General features: G+C 34.6%; 2 protein-coding genes across 2 annotated transcripts in view; both read left to right on the top strand.

Annotated features, from left to right (window-relative positions):
• The window catches only part of LOC111488654 (probable inactive purple acid phosphatase 29), a 421,893-nt gene that overhangs the window by 172,257 nt on the left and 228,411 nt on the right, over positions 1 to 21,225 (top strand). The window lies entirely within an intron of this gene.
• On the top strand, positions 1,984 to 4,498 carry LOC111488714 (soluble inorganic pyrophosphatase 1-like). Its single transcript, XM_023136626.1, has 9 exons — positions 1,984 to 2,142; positions 2,319 to 2,441; positions 2,541 to 2,569; positions 3,052 to 3,117; positions 3,340 to 3,447; positions 3,746 to 3,811; positions 3,896 to 4,016; positions 4,107 to 4,188; positions 4,282 to 4,498. Exons 2-9 carry the CDS (start codon positions 2,321 to 2,323, stop codon positions 4,322 to 4,324), a joined length of 636 nt encoding a protein of 211 aa, XP_022992394.1. The 5' UTR covers positions 1,984 to 2,142; positions 2,319 to 2,320; the 3' UTR covers positions 4,325 to 4,498.

Here is a 21,225-nt window from a genome sequence, read left to right as displayed (position 1 = left end):
TTCTAGAAATTTTTGTCACAATCGGTTGTCTAAAGGGGTAAAAATCAAACAAAAAGTGGCTAAAAGTTAGTGGTAAAAAAGGAAAGGTAGTTGCGATGCCCATGAGAAGGGAGACGAAATGGTGAGGGAGGCATTGTCAACAAGGAGAAAGAGGGAAGAAATAGGAAAATGCAGAGAAAAGGAGGACGTCGACGGCTGTGCGGCTGTTCTCGAGCACGACGCTAACAACCCATATGGTGATCAATTGATTCTAGGATCTGCAGGGCTGAGCGACATGCTTGGTATAACGACACTACAACAAGTGCTAGTAAAGATCACGTGTGATTTTCAGTGTGCTTCACCAAATTGACAACAAAGACACTCTAAGATTTTGATTTATTTTTAATATTTTAATTATTTCTTTACTCAATCCTAACCATTTATCTCCGTCACACTAAAAATTGAAATTTACATCGACATAAATTCATTCTATTATAGAAATTTGAAATGTATATGTTTTAAATTAAATATTTTTATAATATTTTATATCTATAATTAATTTAAAAAAAATATTCATTACATTTTATTTATATTTTATCATCCCCTCCACATTATTTGGACAATATACGTGAATTTATCCGTTGTGAAATCATTAGAAAAAAAATTAGTTGAAATTAAAAATAAAAAAAAATTATATTTGATATAAAGATATGGCTGAGCTGGAAAATACAAAAAAACGGACTTATACGATTAATTTCCAGATAAGAAGGACACGTCTGATCCACTAGGAAGGGAATGTAATATTATTTTGGTATATTATTGGCATTTTTAAGCTGTTTTCAAATTCCAGCTGTCATTTCTTTATAATCATTTTATTTTTCATTTTTAAAAATGGTGTCTATTTTCTCTTTCTTATATACACATTTAAATTTAAATACTGATAAGTATTCCAATTTTTCTTAATTTCTAAAATTTAGATTAAAATTTTAAAATGTTTTTAAATGAAGTTTGGTGTTCTCAATACGATTATATTACTACATAAACTTAATAATAATAAAAATAAGTTTGATCCAATTGAGATCAATCGACTTGTAAAGATCATAAATATCATAGTACTAACGACTCGCGTCTATTGTATAAAGACTTATTTTCAACGAGAATGAATGACAATATTTGATGTTATTATTAAGGAAACTCAATTTAAATTGAATAATGCAATTTAATTTTGGTGCGTTAGTGATATAGATAACATCAGCGTCTTCCTCTAAGTGATGATCTATACTTGCAATTAGTAACGAAGAGTTAAGATTTTAGAGATAATTTATTTTTGGAGACTTAAATTGGTCTAAAGAACAACGTCATAACACTGTTACAAATGACGGTTGAAGCATGACATTATGAACCTAGTGGCAAGACTCTCAATATAAGATATGTGCCTAGTCTTCTTGCGACACTAAATATCCACAATGTTGCATGTCACACTATCTACATTCCTCACTTATTAACCATGAAGACTATTCCCATAGACCGACACGACATGAGTCCTTCCAGCATTCTTCACTTCTTAAGAGTGAAGATCATCCCAATAGACCAATACAAGTTCTTGTTTTGTCTTCATTCACATGCATCCTACGAAAATGCGTAAGAGATTACCCAACATATAGAATTTCTCCAACTAAAACACGTTTGGTTGGTATAAGTAATAACTTTCAATTATTTTAAACTTTTCTTAGTCATCTTATCTTTAGAATCACTCGACCGCTTCCTCATCATACAGTTCCGTCCCGAGCTTCCTCGACCATTGTCATTGGACCACTATCTATGCATGTCTTTTTAGCCTGGACTTTCGAATCTTTTGCTTCTCTACCGCTAAAAGCAGATGGCAATCCCACAGGGGCAAAAGGGGAAAAAAGGAAAAAAAAAAAGAAAAAACAAAAGATGCAAGACAGAGACAATCTCTTCCCACGTGTGAAAAACCTATCAAATTTGAAACGTCTAAGAAGGGAACAGATGTAAGAGGCAGCTTCCTTCTCTCCCCCCCGGATTGACTTCCTCTTCATCCTCTTCTCTATATATCAATCTTCCTTCTCCATTTTCATTCCAACTCTTTCGCACTCTTTCATCTCCTTTCCAATCTCCCTTTTTTCTCCTTCGATCTTTCAGGTGCCTCCCTTTTTCATTCCCCTCCTTGTTGGTTGCGCCTTCGATTGCTTGTGTTATTGTTCATTGTTTCGTTTTCTCGACCTTCAACTCCACGATTCTCTGCTCTACAATCGCCTATTGATATTGGTATATGATTGTGCGTACTGATTTTGATTGATTTTATGTGTTTTGCTTAGATATGACTTCTAATGAGAATGCCGTCGGTGAGAAGAATCGAGTTCCGAAGCTGAATGAACGGATTCTTTCTTCGCTCTCTCGAAGATCGGTTGCTGCTCATCCTTGGCATGATCTTGAGATTGGTACTTGCGTATCTGTTGAAACCTTATTCTTTGTGACCTTACTCTGATTACGGCTATCATTGTTCTGATTTAATTTCATTATTCCTTTTTTTACTGCAGGACCTGATGCTCCTAAGATCTTCAACTGTGTATGTTTTTCCTTCCTCATTTTATATTCAAAACTTATGGAGATTTTTAGGTTGAGGTTATGCATTAGAAGTAACAAAGTATAGTTGTGTAGAAACCATTTTCTTGGTTTGATTTTGTGGATGACTGTGGTTGCAATTTCTTCCAAAATTATGGATCTGTGAATGAATGCTGTTCAACTTTAAAGCTGATCCGTTAGAAAACAACCTCTAGTTTGTGGCCCATTATGATTTGTCTCGTTTTAGCATTGAAGCATGGAATGCAAAGAGAGTAGGTTGCATTGTCTTATCATTCTAGACAATAATTTTTGTCCTTTTCCATTTACTTTAGTTGGAGTTACCTTTCCATTTATGATTCTTTGAAAATAACATTTTTCCATTCCATCCTTGGGATTTCTTTTGCCATCAAACCCGGTTTCTGTTTTTTTTTTCTTCAGAAAAATTTCAAATGTTTTCAATTTGTCTTGATTGATGGAACTACACAGGTTGTTGAGATTACAAAGGGAAGCAAAGTCAAATATGAACTTGATAAGAAGACTGGGCTGATCAAGGTATGGACGTGATATCAATAGATACCATCCCTAATAAGAGTTGGAACATCTTGTCTTGTGAAATTAATTGTGGTGTGTCCATGATGATTTTGGACAAGTCACTTGGTTATTAAAAACAAAAAAGAAAAAAACATGAAACGTTTCCGATCTCAAAAAAGTTAGGAATTTGTTTTGATTTAAATTCTCCTATTTGAAGGTACTGACTCTGTTCATAATGAGCAGGTTGATCGAATTCTGTATTCATCAGTGGTCTATCCTCATAATTATGGCTTCATCCCCCGTACACTGTGCGAAGACAATGATCCTATGGATGTTCTAGTACTTATGCAGGTTATACTTTGAACATTGCTCATTCAGTTGACATTCTTCTCAAACTGATCTTATAACGTAATCAAATAAATTTTGGTATTGCATTACAATCTTTCTTGTAAGAGGCAAACTGAATATTTCTGAAAATCCTAGAATGCAAGACATCACAATTTGTCTCCCAACTTTTGGATTAGCCGAAAAGACATCCAAGAAATTTTGGACTCTGCATTTGTGTTGCTGTTTTTTCCTACCTGCTCAGCAAGTTTTAGCTTCATTCACTGTGGAAATTTACAAAAAGTCCATTGATTTGTTTGTATAGGAACCAGTTCTTCCTGGTTGTTTTCTCCGAGCCAAGGCCATTGGACTAATGCCCATGATTGACCAGGTACTTTTGAAGCAATGGAAGGAAACAAAACCTACTTTGTTCTCTCATTCAAATAATTTAACAAAATTGTTGCTTTTGTTCCAGGGAGAGAAGGATGATAAGATCATTGCAGTCTGTGCTGATGATCCAGAATACAAGCATTACAACGACATCAAAGAGCTTCCCCCTCACCGTCTCTCTGAGATTCGTCGCTTCTTCGAAGACTGTATCCTTTCAAATCTATTTTGAAATCTAGATTATTGTTCTTCGACCTGACATACATGTCTGCAAATTTCTTAACATAATTGAATCACAGATAAAAAGAATGAAAACAAGGAGGTAGCAGTTAATGACTTCTTACATTCAGGCGTTGCTCTTGAAGCTATCCAGTACTCGATGCAAGTCTTTCTCTAGATCCAATGAATTTTACATTCTGGTTTCGTTTCAATCTTTGTTCTTACAAGATTTTTAAATTTTGACTAAATTTGCAGGGATCTTTATGCTGAGTACATTCTGCATACCCTGAGGCGATAAACCGACCAATTTACCCCGCCGATCACCTTAATAAAAGGCCGTTGTAACGTTTATATTTCAAACAAACATGTTCTGTTGTAATGTGGGACTAGTTTCCTTTTTCCTTTTCTTTTTGAATTCAAATTTTTGGTTATCTGATAGATGAATACCACGTCAAGGTTTGATTCACTAAAACGTATCACCATTCATGTCCAAACACTGAGTTAAGTTTTAATTAATTTTTAATTTCATACTCTAAATTTTTTAAGCTTTTTCTGAATGTCCAGATAGAAATTTTGAAAGGAATAAATTATTCTAATTAGTAAGAGCTCAACGGGGCCTCCTTTTCTTGGGATACCATTGAGTTTTTATGCTTTTATGTCTACAACTCAGTTCATCCAATTATTACAGAGATGAACCTAATTCAGAATATGTAGTCTCGACCATTTGTCCCACTTCCCTCCCCAGTTCATCAAGTGGTCGTACTAGAGACAGAAACAAACATACAAATAAAATAAATAATAATAAAATATGGTAAAATTTTGCACAATTTAAGACATAAAATACACAAATTGGACTGACAAGAGTGTGATAGCTCTAACGTAAGAATATATATTATCCTATTTGGGCTTTCCTTTCGAGCTTCCCTCAAGGTTTTTAAAACGCCTATGGTAGGGAGAGATTTCCACACCCTTATTAAGAAACCCTTATTAAGAATGCTTCGTTCATTATTCTTCGTGAGATCTCACAATCCACCCTCCGGGGCCAACACAACACTAGTTTCTCTCTCCAATTGATGTGAGATCTCATAGAGATGACCCCCCGAATACTCCTTCACATAAATCATAGACCAATGAACACATGGAAAAGAAATGTAAAATAGGGCGAATATTAAAATCTTTAATAAGCAGCTTACTTATAGACTCTCTCAATGAATTTCTAAAGGCTTTAGGTTCTACAAAGTTCGGGCCTAATTCTACATCTATCTAAGCTTTTGGGTCTGAAGGTGGTTCGCCCATTTCTAGTTTCATAGCTCAACTAGACGAGAATCTTAGCTCGAGGTGGAGTAACTTGATTATTCTTCTGACTTAGTCAACTTGCATAGTTACAATAATGAATAATCAATATCTATATAGGAGAACTACCAAATAAAATCCGTTGGGACAGTATGACATTTAGATGGTTTGAACATCTATAGAATGTAAATTGACAAACCCTTCCACAGAGCCATAGAATCACTCTGAGTTAGGGAGTGTGACCCCGAGTAAGTTACCTATGTGATCCTACTCCCTCTCTTCGGACAGGTTTAGAGTACATAGGCCCTATTCAAGAGAACTATGGCCATTTCCAAACATTTTATATTTATTAACCAAAGAATGCAAATTTCTTTCTCATGTTTAAATTTCAGAACACAACAATTCCAGCTAAGCCTATACTTAATATTTAATTCAATAACTTTATTTAAGTGTTTTCTTCCCATAGTTCAAAAGAATTTGATTCTTGAAATTAATTTATTAACCATTACATAACCAAGTCCTATTCAATTTTTAAATGGTTATAAAAAAAAAAAATTACATATTCTCAAGAAAAAAAAAAATATCGGTCACCCAAGAGTATTTAGTCTTACAAGGTGGTCTTTACTAATTCACACGAGATTTCATGTGTCTCATACTACTCGAGTCAGAGTGTAAGCTAGTGATGCTTTCGGCTACTGGACTCTCGTCAGTTAGAGTGCAACATTCCACCGCTTTGCTTAGCAGCACGACGCATGTATTTGTCTCCTACAACCCCGTTTTGAAGCTAACATATTCCACCCGCTCAAAGGCAATATGATAGGAAATAATTGAGGGTAAAAGAAAGGAAGGGGTGAGAAAAGAAGAAAGGGAAAAGGTTGTAGATTGTGTGTATGAGGATAAAAGGGAAGGATATAAAGAATAGAGGGTTAGGGTTTAGGGTTTAGGGTTTAGGGTTTAGGGCAGCAATGAGATGGCAGGCATGGGAGTGAGGGACCATTACACAAATTAAAATAGGGAGTGGTAAAGTGAGTTAAGAGATGAAACGTCCTTGTCCAAACCTTTGCATGCGCTGCGTGGAACTGCCCCTTCCTTTTCTGCACAGATAACATAAATATAATTAAAATGAGAGGACTTTGATCATAATGACCACTCTCCTTATTTACCAAATTTTCAAAATAATGTGATCAACTCACTATTTGATTTTTAAAAAATATAGTGTGGGTACAAGACTCAGTAAATAGTTTACTCGTAGGTTGTTAATGGGTATCCATGATAGATGCTAGAGTACCATACTCTTTCTGATCATGATACATGTTCTAGTTCTTTTCTAAGAACCTTTGTCCTTAGGTTCTCCACATGAGTTCAGATGTGAAGACCTTAGTTGGGTTCTAAGTTTTAAGTTCTAAACTCCATTTTGAGGACCTTGGTTATGAGATTGTGTGTTATTAAGTTCTTAGTTCATGATTTTTTATTATTGGTTTTTGATTTTTTTTGTCTCTTAGACACTCCTTTGGGTGACCGGTTGGGTTCTATGATCGTTGAACAACTCAATATTAACATATGTCTAATGTTTCATACATACCCGGCAACATAGCCTATGTTCAGAGGCTTCATGCATCTCCTGTGACATACGTTGAGTTATGATACCTGTGCTTAGGGCTTCAGGCATCTTTTGCGACCCAATGTGCATGCCTATGCGTATGGTTTTGTGTGTTCCATGTAATCTAGTATGAATACTTATATCCAAGGCTTCATGTGTTCCCTACGACACATTATGCATACCTATATTCAGGGTTTCATGTGTTCCTAAATACCTATGCCTATGACTTCATGTGTTCCCTACAACGTCTGTGACACGAGATCATGTTGCACCGCCCATCAAAATGCCTTTAAGACATGAAGGAAGAGTGGTACCTAGTTCTAAGAATTCTTTCTTTAAGGCTTGAGGCACAACCCATTCATAACCGATAAGCCATAGTCAAAACATGTAAACCTTTCATGCATAAGTCCTTCGTACTATCATAAGTAGGCTTCATGTTACTTTGAAACCATAAAAACTTGGTATTCTTATAAAAGAGACCTTCGAGATAATCTTGTCATTTTTCTTCTAAGTTATGGTTTATGCCTCAAACATGTTATAATGCCTTTGAAATATTGCATGATAATCTCTAAGGTCATGGATGAGGTTCATATATAGTTCCATTTTGAAAATATCAAACGATCTTGGTTGGAGCGTTTTAGTCATTATTCACCCAATTCAACCTATACTAACTTATACTATTAATGCAAATACAATTCAACTTATACTAACCTATATTATTAAATTTGAAATGCAAATCTATCCTATGCATGTGTCACAGTCACGGGATTTGCGATGCTTCTGTCAGCCTCACAAGGGCGCATTGCCTTTATTTGAGAATGTAGTAGCACGAGACTTGAGTATTTTAAGAATATTCAGTAAGCGATTCCATATCAGAGTTATGCAATAAGAACATGCGAATGCAATGACGAGACCTATCATATTAGTCTATTTTCCGATGGCACTATCCTAACGGGCAACTTGAGTGTATCATATACTCTACACATAGCCCATATGTGCGAGTATAGACTCATCAGTCAGTTCGTACATCACTGGTCCTCTTTCCTTGTCGGGCGAGCATGCTCTGGTAGCTCTTTATGCCAAACACCCGTTAGAATTAGTAACTACCATAGCAGTATGATGTAAAACATAATGATAGTTCTCCTGCCTAGTGGTGTATGCGTCCGTACCCTCATGATGAAATAGGGGTATCCCCCAATGCATGAGCACACATAATACATGAGGTCCCTATATTTTTCCATTTTCAACCTTGTTAAATATAACCCAGCTATTGTTTTTCATTCATACCATATCATTTATCATTTATAAGTTCTCATATCATGCATAATTCTAATGGGGTTATATTTCATGTCATTTATCGTGATTTCATGTCATTCAAATCATGTTGTATACATACAATGTAGGAGACATAACATAACATTTCATGCTTTTAACATAACATTTCATAATGTGCGATTTATACAGTAATTAACTCAACGGTCACATAAAACGATCTAATCATAATTATCACATCACATTATAATGCACATCAATTCGTTCCAAAACAACATACGTTCACATTGCATACATTTACGTATTAAATCATAACAGTCTAAACATACAATTTATGACACGTGCAAAACCACGGGCATGTACTAACATACAACATTGAATTTCTATAACCTACGATGGTAGGGCCAGTTACTTGGTAGACCTTAACCGACTTACTCCTTAATAATTTATAATGTAAGCTCCTAGCTCCTCGTACATGTCCTACGCTATAGTTGGTGGTTGGTTCCTATTGGATCGTTCAACACCTTTTGTTAGCATTTCACAAACATAAACATATTCCAACTTGAAATTATGAAATACGACCTTAAAATGACCTAATTTACCTTCAAAGAGGTTGACCTAATTTACCTTCAAAGAGGTTGAAATCAGGTTTGAGAGGGTCGAAACGGGTCAAAAATGGATTTTTCGAGCTAAAGCACTAGAGCCGAGAATCCCCAGCCAAGCCATTTAAGCCGCTGGAGCTCAGTAGGTCTTCGCGTCAGACGTTGATACATGGCACAACCAGGAGCGGTTGTGTGTGCAGGTTAAAGCCTGGTCGTCAGCGGGTAGGGCATCGATCACGGGTCTAGCACTGCGACGGGCTGTAGGGTTTAGTTGCAGGTGGGTTGGGCTGGGCTGTGGGATATGGGTCGCGGGTATTAGGCTATTGGAGTTAGACTGGGTCGTGACGTTTTCAGACTTTTGATTTTGCAGGTTGGAATTCAATTATTAATAAATGTCCACTACAAAAAAGAAAGGAATTCAATTTTGCTTAATTTTTTATTATTGAATTAATATGTTACCATTTGTGCAGTGAGTAATATTAATACAAATTTAAAGATATAAAAAAAGAAAGGAAAAGAAAAGTGGAGATATTGATTATGAAGGGCAGGGTGGGAGGTTGGCAAGACGGTGGCGCTTTCTGCTTCCTGCTGGCTGCTACTGCCTGCCGCCACGTTCCCTCCCTTAGGTGTAAGATATAGGATGGGGCCGACGGCGCCTACCTATTCTCTCGCCGCATTCATTCAGATCATGGTACACCACCATGTGTCTTTTTTTGTTTTCCATTCATTTCTTTTATCATTTTATTTATTTTTCTTTTATCATTACTAACAGATGCTAAATTATTGTATGCTGTAGCTTTTAATGTTTAATTTCTATTATTATAAACTTTCATGTATTATTTTTTAATTTAGGATCTAAATATTAAAACGGATTCATTTGACCTGACGAGTCCGAGCATTCAGACTCGTCTTATGCCCTAAGTCACCCTAGGCCTCCCCTTACATGATGTTTTCATCACTTTAGTAAAATGCAATGCTTAGATGCTTTGCAAGATGTCAAAAGCCAAACTATGTCACAAAAACGGTTGGAAATGCTGGGGCAACCATAGGCCAAATCTTGATTTTGAATCCTGGTTCAACTTTGGGTATATTCTCATGTTCATGGTTCTTATGGACCATGTGATCTAGTAAGTCTTCTAGGGGTAGTGTTAGGACCCAATGAGACCCACTTTTGAGGAAAACCCATCCAAGGATGAGAGATCACATAAGTGCTTTAGCTAGGACTAAGCATCATATTGACCAAACTCATAACCCATGACTTAAGAGTCTATGGCTAAGGTACTTATAATAGAAACCATTTTATGCCTTTGATTGGGTTTACAATGTTGTACTCTAATACTAGCTACCGACACAATTAACAACCTACAAGTTGGTCACTTGCTATATTTTATGTTCACTAAAATTTTTACTTATTTTTTAAGTAATGACTAGACACTAGGGTGAGAGCAGACCTAGAGTAGGTACCATAGAGAGCCTCAATCAATTGTGTTATTTTGCCCCCGTTTTGTATGGTACTCTATTGTATTTTGATATTGTAAACATTTATATGCATATATATATATATATATTTATTTATTAATTGTACTCGTTTTTGTTTTAAATTCCCCAGGATTGTTTTAAAAAGTAAAAAAAAAAATTGTATTATTACTTTCTCGAGTTAACCAACATCTTGATTTGTGCTTCGAACAATGTTAAAATCAGGCCGTGACAAGATTAATAAAAGACCAAGCTATAACAATCCACCTTTCCATACCTAGAAAAGTAAACCTTTAAGTAAGCACGGAGATGAGAGTTTCAGTAAAAAAATTTGCATTTAAAACAAAGCATATAAAGACATTAAACTTAAATGCATCAAAACAAGTCAACTTAAATGTATACATGGGATGCGTACAACTTCAATTACAAAGATCCTTTACAACTAAAAATAAATTTTTCAAAAGACATATACAAATGAACAATAGACTCAAGTCGACGGTCCCCTTCGCAGCCACACGGCCTGACATATCCCTCGCCATGCTCATTGATCTATTGGTCACCGAAAAAAAAAAAAAGCATAGCAAGATTGAGAATTAAAATACTCAGTAAGAAACTTACTTGTAGTCTCTAGTCCAACTTATTCCTATATATAGAATCTAAAACTATGCCTTAAGGTTTGTACTAACCTTTTCAAGTTCACACGAAATCTAAACTATGCCTTAAGGTTTGTACTAACCTTTTCAAATTCACACGTACTGAAATCGTATACCTAACCTCTTTTAAGAAGTGCTCTGACTCTCTTGGAGTTCATAACTTAAGGGTTTTCGATACTCTTAGCTTTGTTTTATGTTTGTCTAGCTTTATCATCAACCTTGTGCTAAGCACACCTTGAGTCACTATGGCCCTTGAGGAGGCCTTAGGGTGATTATCATCAGTATGGAGAAGCTCTTAGCTCTCAGAACAATGATCGTACTCACACTTGTCTAGCTATTGGATTTTATCTAGAAGATTCTCCTTAGTAGTGTCGGAGAGCATCTACCTATTTTTAAGATCAGTAAACTACTTGTCACGTTGTATGTTTTATGCTCGAAAAAGTAAATTGTCTCTTCACACGATCCTCCTCAGATTGGAAAAAATACTTTTCAGGAACAATAACGGCCTGTTCTCACCCTCTCTTGAGATAGAACAGTATAAGGTCATGGCTCCCTACTAGGCACAACCGAGCTATTAGTAATATACCCTTTATATCTCCTAGAGTCCCCTATGGGTGATAACTAAGTCCTATGTACAAAGTAAATCCTAATACCTATTTGCTAGCTTACGATTACAGGTTGTACCCTAAACGTCCCTACAATGTACTTAGTTAATCCAAAAGGACTGTTGAACTTACATCTTGATTGTAGGACCATAATAACATAAAACATTAACTCATTATCTAACATAATCATAATAGACACTTTAGGGCACATAACAATAGGCTAAAATATAATTGGGTATAAATGGGTTCCCAAAACCCTAAACCATGCATCTTTAAACATACATAGGCATTCTCATACTTGACGTGTTCAAATAAGGGATAATAAATCAACCTTAGAGTGCAAATATGCATAACAAAACTATCAAATTTCATAAATTATGTGAGTGGATATTGTAAAACTAAATAGCATGCTTAAACAATAATTTTACAAAATTTTCGAAGCTTAGCAATAAAAAAAAACTAGGTCAATTGGGCTTCTAAATATGATTAATAATCATTTGCCCAAGTTCCTAATCGAACATAAATAGGTGGAAAATTATGTTTAGTTTTTGCAATAATAAATATTTTTATGAGAACCAATCTAAAAATGAGTGAACTAGTCCCGTAAGCAACCATCATTGTATAAAGTGGTTTCTTCTCAAATTTCTTGACCAGTCTCCGATTAAATTTATTTTCTCGAACATTAAAAATTATTATGAAAACTTGTTTAAAATAGGTAATCCAATCTAACAAGTACATATAGGTCTAGAAAACCTAAAGGGATGACATGGCCGATTCTGGAGCTGTCACATCCTCATCGTCTACCTAAGTGTAATAGCCCAACAAAAAAAATAAAAATAAATAAATAAACAAATAAAAATAATTATAAAAAGTACATCTATAATAATATTCAATAAATAAATAACTAAAAAGATTACTTAAAAAAACTTATCCATCTCTCTCCACTAACTTCTCATCCCAACTCAGTTCCCCTCCTCAACCGTCATCATAGTTCTTTAAAAAATAAACAGAAAGAAGGTTAGATTTGGAAAAAAGTAAAATGACTTTCATATAGGCAAAGATAGATATAAGGTAGATTTATTACAATGTGTTCAATGATATGTCTGAGATATGATACGAGAAGAATGCACTAAATGTAATGTAACGATAAAAGTAAGACATGTTCATGAAACGTTAAGGTTAGGTTATGTATCGAAGTGCTATGGTATGAGAGATTGATAACAACGATATGGTCATGATTGATTGATAAAAGAATATGATTAGGTTGTGGGTAGAAAGGGATAGGATTATGGTATATTGATAGAACGATAACGTTAGGATGCGTTCCTGTAACATTACGACTAAGGTATGTTCAGGTAACGATACGACTGTGATATGTCTAAGGATGTTAAGGCTATGATAAATTAGGGAAGGATATGACCACAGAGTGTTTACGATATGATATGATTATGATACGACATGTGAAGAAATGGTATATATATATATATATATATATTGTGATATGATATGAAAATGATATGAAAGATGTTATGGTACGAGATATGTGATCAATTAACATGTTTATGATACGATATACTGTGATATGATATGTTATGTTTAGATTGATTTGTGTGACCGTTGAGGTAATTGTTGTATGAATCGCACGATAAATGACATAAAATATAACCCCGTTAGAATTATACATGATATGAGAACTGAAAAAAGAGAAAAGATATGATATGAATGTAAAATGACAGCAGAGGTATATTTAATGATGTCGAAAATGGAAAAATATTGGGGCCTCATGCATTGGGGATACCCCTATTTCATCACGATGGTATGAACGCGTACACTAAAGGACAGGGGTAAGATCATTATGTTTTACATAATGCTGCCGTGATGGTTACTAGTTCTAACGGTTGTCTGGCCTAAGGAGCTCCCAGAGTATGCTCGCCCGACAAAGAAGGTTGCCCAGTGGTGTGCAAACTGACTGGTGAGTCCATACTCGCACATATGGGTTGTGTGTAGAGTATATGGTACACATCTAAATTACCCGTTAGGATAGTACCATAGGAAAATAGATTGAAAGGATAAGTCCCGTCATTGCATTCGCATGTTCTTGCATTTAACCCCAAATAGTGGGGTCACTTATCGATAAATACTCTTTAAATACTCAAGATATATGCTACTTCTATTTCAGGTTAAGGCAAGACATTCTTGTACGGCTGATGACAACATCGCAACGCGAGACTATGACACATGCATAGGGTAGTTGTATTTATTTTCTTAGACTTAGAGTAGGATATGATGTTTTTAATTTAAATGTTTATTTATTTTATTTAGCATTTGGTTGTGTCATTTTTAAAAGTGTTTTCGAAACACTTAACTCCATAACTATGTTTTAAGATAAAGATTATGTTTTATGGAAGTTTAGATGAAGTATTTCCAATTCAATGTTCATGATATGTATACAGTATTGACCTTAAATTAAATAGAAAACTTTAGATCGTTACAATTCTTAGGACAATAGTTGACGTGTGAAGATGATTTGTTGGGTTTTATATCCTAAAACTCATAGTTTGTAAACAAAAACATATTGTATTTTTCAATAAAGTTATTATTGATGTTTATTTAGTAACTATTGTTATTAAATAAAGTGAATTTTACGATTATTAATCTAAATCTAATAAACTAAGAACACTCTAACTATAATATGATTACTTGAACTATATGTATAGACATAGGAGTAAATCAAGTTCAAGTATATAGTCAAAATGATCTATAGTACAGGAATAAAGTTGAGTACTTTATCCTTAGAACACTATGGATGCGACCCACTTTTGTATATGACATAAACAATGTGATCACTAAATTGTACATGTAGAGACATGTGAGTGGGGGTGTCCTATGCAATGAGTATTGCATAAGATCGGACCATGAAGAAAATCACTCTCACTTTATAATATCGTTTACTGTTGAGACTGATTTTTTTTTTTAATTCGATGACCTAGGTAACTCGATCTTAATCCTGAGCTAACTATCAACTCCTGTTTATTCAGAATTATCCTTAGATTTAGGTGAGAGTGGCTCGAGTTCGCTAACTCAATAGGCCTCCCATTTCAGGGGTAAGACTGGATGAATGGCTGGGGACATGGGATGCAAGATGGAATTCACTCCTATCCACTTTTAGGGATAGAAGAGAGGTAGTTCCCTTAAGTATTGACTCTAGGTCTTGAACAAGCGCCCCACCCTCTAAGTGGCCTAAAAGGGATTCGGTTTACTGGTTGGACCACAAACCAATTGTTCATTAGAGGATCAGTGGGACATAAGGAACAAGAAATAACTTCAAGTGGTAAAATGGTAAATTGACTCATCTCTAGTTACGAACAACCTGTGAAGGATCGACTTACTAATCATGGTTATATCAAATGGATAGAAATATATCTATAATGAGGGGAGTGCAACTACTAGGTTGTAGTGGAGTGTCCTAGTAGTTAACGAATGTTGGTTAACAAGGTTAAGGAGTTTAGCCGGTTAATCTTGGATCGTTGGAGCCCATGATCTATATGTCCATTAGGTCCCCTTGCTAGCTCATATCGGACTAAACCATAGAACAATGCGACGAGTGAGTTCGAAGTGTTCGAATTCAAATTATGGAATATGCTACATACATATATACGATATATTTAACCGCATTTTTGTTTTATTTACGAAATAAACAAAAAGAGAGAATCAGAGATATTTAAATAAGATTTAAATATTAATCAAATATGTGTCGGAATTGATTGGGATTGACATTTGAATTAATGTTAAATATTAATTAAATAGTTTAATTAATCATTTAATATTACTTTATTTAAAATTAATTATTTAAATTAATTGTTGAATTAAAATGAAGAAAGTCAAAATGTTGACTTCACTTAATCGAACCATCCATGTTTGAGTTAGTGGAATTTTGAGGTCTCAAAATTTGGTTTAACCAAACTTACATGCTTACTAAATAGACCCTACAAATTTGAGTGGAATTTTGAGTGTCAAAATTTGGTAATCTCAAATTTGCAAGAACATGCAAATATGACTCTATAAATATAGTGATCAAGGTACATGAAATTTATTCCTTGAGGAAAACCCTTGAGAAAAACTCTCACAAACTCTCTCTTCATGTATACTAAATTTCTTCCAAGTTTAATCACTCACCGGATTCCACAATCCCGTTCTAAGGCCGAAGAATAGTAGCGAAGACACTACTGATGGTTCGAAATCGGTTCGTGAAGAAAAAGGAATTTGAACTTCAAAAGGTTAGTACTCAAACTCCTTGAGTTTTAATACTTATGAACATGCTACTTATTTACTATAATTGATGTTCTAAGAGTGCTTAAGATCCAAATTGCTTCCGCATGTATTATATTAAAACCATCCCTGTTCAACTCAATTTCTTCACAAATCTTATAGTCCTACAAAGCATGAATCGTTTCAGACAGGTTTTTGTTAGTTTGGTTAAAAAATCACGAGTCAAAGTCGGGTTCTTCGAGAATAAACATACCCAAATTCTCAACTAAAAATTGCTCTCGATTTGGCGATTGAGAGATTATCTCCTCTCCGCTCCTTTAAAAACTTTTCCTTATTTTGCCTTGAAGTTAATGGTATAAGACCCCTAATGTGATTCAAGCTATGGTGGACGAATTTCATGGCTAAAGTCCAAAACTCCAAAACTTAAAAACTCACCGAAAGTCAACTTATGGCTTCATGTCGGTCAAATTTCCAATTTTACTCTTTTAGGGGTATTTTTCCAAAAGTATACCTTTTATGGCTACTTTTCTAGATTTGCACATAACTTAAAACTTTATATAAAAACACCCATAATTCATTTACATAGCTTAATCAGAGGGGGATGTTACAAATTTTATACCAGTTCAGAACTTTCGTCCTCAAAAGTTAATACAGATTCAAAATAACGCACGATAAGAGATTTGCATCTCGTCCTCTCATTCCCAAGTAGCTTCTTTTATGCACTGATTTTGCCATAAAATTTTGATCGAAGGAATCTCTCTGGCAGCATCTAGTGGCTAACACTTTGACAGATCTTTTCTCATAGCTCAAATCTTCCCTCAACAAACATGTTTTGAAGTCTGTCACATGGGAAAGATGTATATATTTTTACAACATCGATACATGAAATACGCTATGAACGGTAGAAATGATAAGAAGGAATGCTAATCTATATACAACAGGCCCTATCCTTTCCAATATTTAAAAGAGACCATAAATCCTGGGCTCAACTTGCCATTTTTCTCGAACCTCAACAACTCTTTCATAGGTGCCACTTTTAGGAAAACATGGTTGCTTATAGCAAACTCCAAATCCTTTCCCCACACATCTGCATAGCTTTTCTATCTACTCTGTGCAATTTGCCTATTTTGTTGGATCTCCTGTATCACTCCTTTAATAACCTGGACAAACTCTAGACCTAGTAACTATTGATCTCCAACTTCTTTCCAATATACATTAGACTTATATCTTTGTCTATACAAAACTTCAAAATGTTGCTTGATAATTATTGTTGTAGACAAACTATATGAGATGCATCGAACAAAATTGGTGAAGGAAGTGAAGGTTGAGGAGTACTAAAATTGTCCAACTAATAGGTTGAATTTTCTAGTTAAGGGAACTCATGCACTCAGAACATTGGCTTACTCGATCTCCACTGTGGAAGTCGTCCCTTGAGGGATGGATGACTCCAAATTCCTTCCCTAAGGGATGTTGACAATAAAAGGAACACTTTTTATGAAGGAGTTGAAGCCTAAAGAAGTAAGAACCAAGTTGTGGAAAAAGGGCCTCTTAAGCGGAAGAATTAACTAAAACCCACGAGGCTTGACCTTAAGCGAGACAAGAAAATAGGTGTCCAAGGTACTTTGATGGCTAGTATATGAGGTCATCATAACTTTCATGAAGGAATCGGGGTCTAAGGCTACTGTACAGAGCTAGGGAGCTTTATTTTAAGTGATATGCAAGCGCATATGGACCTACCAGGCGAATTTGTATACGAACTCCCTGGACCTGGTTTGGTTGGGCACAATGCGCTAATGCATCACCGGATGCCACGAAAAGAGAAAGACTCACATTTTATCATATCGAATATAAATATTGAAGGTATGTGTCCGTAATAACACAACGGGAAAGTATATCGATGCACATGACATACATAAATACATGAGGTCCCAATGATTTAAAATCAGCATAACATCAAAATCATTTCATTCTTCCTTTCATCCATGATTTAATACATATATTGTGTCATGTATACATAGTATTCATCATGAACTTCATCCTATATCATTAGTCAATCCATCACATATCTTCGCATGGAAAAACATAGCATGAAATACATAATGTTTCATTTCAATCCTATCATGGCATAATGGATATCACATAGTACGCCTCTTTGCACCTACGCTCGAACAAAGTACGCTTCCCCTTAATCTAAGGCTCGACTCCTTCGAGTCTTAGTCATTGCCTTTGAGAAGGTTTGACTCCTTTTCTTTTAGAGTCTTTTGTTCGACATTAATGACTGCCTTCGAGGAGGCTTGACTCCTTTTCTTTTAGAGTCCTTTGTTCGCATAAGTTTAGGGCATGACTTTGATACCATGTGATACCATGTTATACCATGTTAGATGAACACGACTCTTCACAACAGTATGATATTGTCCACTTTGAGCATAAGATCTCATGATTTTGCTTTGGACTTCTTCAAAACGTCTCATACCAATGGAGAGAGTATTTTTTGTTTATAAATCCATGATCATTCTCTAAATCAGCAGAAGTGAGACTTTCATCCTCCAACTATTACAATCGGGAAAAAAAAGGAAAATTAATTAATAGTAACCAATTTTTCATCTCACCATTGACATCTCTCAACCCAAAATACCTCAGCCATATCTCTACGAGTACTAGTGACACAAAAATGAAAATGACCTTGTAGTTTGTTACACTAAGTTATATTTTAGATCTCCCTAATTTTGTTTAATTATTTAGAGTTAGTTAGAAATTAAATTTTAAGAATTTTTTTATGAGTCTGAGGAAATCATGTTAGATCAAATTTAAAAGAAAAAAAAAATTAAGAATCAATTAGTGAATAGAATTAAAGTAAATAACGAGAAAATATTGAGAGAAAGAAAAGAGAAAATTTGGAGATGATTAAATTGTTTATATCGAAATAGTATTATAATAAACAATATTTGGATGGTATGATTGAATTACAATGAGATGATATTGACATATTTTTTAATTTAAATTTTACTATCCAACACAATTTAAAAACAATGAGAACATAGAATTCAATTTTTACTCACGCAAGCAAGTGAATATTCAAAATAGGTGAAATCTCGACATAAGTAAGAATGAATTCGAATGACGAAAACAAGCAAATTTGGAGGTAGATAGAACTTGGCTAAGGCCAGCCAAGTAAGTGGCCTTACAATTGGCTCGATCGGAATACCATGTTGGATTTTTAAGTTTCCCAAGTTTTATGACATGTAAGGATATCGATCGTGCTTATGTAATACCAATTTTTAGAGGAGAATTCTGTTAAGCTCCATTCATGGTGTTTCAAAGGAGTTAAAAGAAAAAAAGAGGTTAGGGTTCTTTTCTTTATGATTATAGGAAAATTGTTAAAATGAGACCCTGAGAATGTATGAACAAAAAAGGTCCACTAGTGAAAATCTTGGGATTAAGATTGGGTAAGTTTTTCAACCTTAGTGTCCACGCGAATATTGATTTCAATGAAATGTCTGGGACAAAAACTTGTTAAATGAATTTTATTGCTCATGAAATTTTAGGAGAAGACTCAATATGACATGATAAGGTTATGTATGAAATTTGGTGACCATTCCATTATGATAAGAGGCTAAGTCAAGGGCAGGTGTAAAATGATCAAAATGCCCCTATAAGTATGTACAGCTGGCTTATGACCAAAGTGACCTCTAAATAGCATTAAATTTAAACCTTAAGCCATAGTTTAAAAAGATTATACGAAGTTACAAGACCATTGGAATATGTTGAGCATTTAAACCAAGATTTGGGGTGGTAAATGATTAAAATACCCATATAAGAATTCTACGATGTTTTCAACATCTTAAAAGACTCGAAATACTACAAAAGTTAATATGAGACTCGTTTAGGATATTAAGGGTAAGTACGAAAGAATTTTTCTTGGACCAACAATCCTTAGACATATGACCCTTCTTTACGCAATTGTAGCAAATACCTTCAAATCTCTTCCCTTGAGAATTTGTTTTCATTCTTATGAGTTCTCTCTAGTTGTGGAGTTACTTGGTGGTTTCTTTCTTTGTCACCATTTTTGTACCCACGTTTGGTAGACAACTTATTATTACTCAGACTTTCACTTGTGTACAGTGCTTATTCTTCACCCTTTAATATGATGTCCCTCATTTGCTTAGCCATGACTTCTTAACTGGCTAACAATTTTTTTAACTTTACAAGTGATGGTTGAGAGGATCATCCTTGTACAACAATAATGAAACTTCTACATTCTTGTCGCAATTCGTGGATAATGATCTTTTTCGTTCAAGCTTCTCTAATGGCGGACATCAAGTCTAGTTCAGTAATCTCTCGGAAGATCGATTTGACTCTATGGAAGTACTGAGCAACTGTCATGTCATGTCGTGAAATAACAACTCATTCTCCGAAAGTTATAGCCTCGTATCATTCTTCTTTGAGAACAGCATCATGAACGTGTCTCATGCTTCTTTAGGTGTCTTGTCATCCCAAATGTGATCTAACATCCCTTCTCAAATTGTAATCTTAAAGGAAAACATTGTTTTGTCTGTTTTTATCATCTATTTGCGCAAGACACCATTAGAATCCTCCTTTGGCGGCGAAGTTTCACTCCCGCCAAAGACCAACCAAAGGTCCTGTCCTTGTAAACAAGATATCATGCATGTTGCTTAACGTGTTGTAGTTGTTGTCGTTAAGTTTTTTTATTTTTTTATTTCTCCAACAATTTGAAAATCACCTATCATGTTGGTTATACCTCAGTAATGCCAAACAAGCTCTTTTGACACAAAACTTGTAGAGTCATAAACTACTCACGACACAAAAGATATTCACTCACTAATAATCTCAAGAAATCGTTTATGATATGAAAGATAAGATATATTTGTAATTACAGAGCATACTAAGAATTTCAAGAGATCAAACAATCTACACCCTCGCTCTTATACTAGATTGTTGAACACATCTTTTTGTGAAAACACTCACTCTTTATTAACACAAATTAAGAAGAGATTACAAGGCACTTTGTAGAAACTACTACACTCTTTGTTTTGGATTTATTTTGGATGAAAACCTAGGTAGAGTGGAGGTATTTATAGCTCGATAATTTATTCCTAAAATATCTAAATCTTTTTCCAAAAAATATTAGATTTCTCTAAAAAATATATCCTAAAACTATCGGGATCTTATGAGACATAAAAAATGGCCCATACCTTATGAGATTATGGGCCATTTTTTATGTCTCTTTTTTAAGGAATTACTATGTGGTTTGATAAGGGGTTGGTTGAGGTACCCTAGGGAAGGGTTGTGAGAGGTTAATGGAGAAATGGAAACTGGGTATTTTTTATTTTATTTTAAATAAATTGATTAATTAACTTATTTTATTGTTTTTATTTTTTTAAACTGTTATTATTACAGCACGGCTTGTA

The sequence above is a fragment of the Cucurbita maxima genome, unplaced genomic scaffold (genome assembly GCF_002738345.1).
Source record: "Cucurbita maxima cultivar Rimu unplaced genomic scaffold, Cmax_1.0 Cma_Scf00013, whole genome shotgun sequence".
Taxonomy (NCBI): domain Eukaryota; kingdom Viridiplantae; phylum Streptophyta; class Magnoliopsida; order Cucurbitales; family Cucurbitaceae; genus Cucurbita; species Cucurbita maxima.
The sequence above is the reverse complement of the archived record's forward strand: the minus strand, read 5'-3'. Positions and strand labels throughout refer to the sequence as shown.

What these genes read in the sequence shown, in the direction of transcription:
- LOC111488714 (XM_023136626.1), top strand. Translation starts at nt 2,321, where the DNA reads ATGACTTCTAATGAGAATGCCGTCGGTGAGAAGAATCGAGTTCCGAAG. An exon ending in AGAAGACTGGGCTGATCAAG is followed by an intron (nt 3,118 to 3,339) that starts GTATGGACGTGA and finishes CATAATGAGCAG; the next exon opens with GTTGATCGAATTCTGTATTC. An exon ending in TCGTCGCTTCTTCGAAGACT is followed by an intron (nt 4,017 to 4,106) that starts GTATCCTTTCAA and finishes ATTGAATCACAG; the next exon opens with ATAAAAAGAATGAAAACAAG.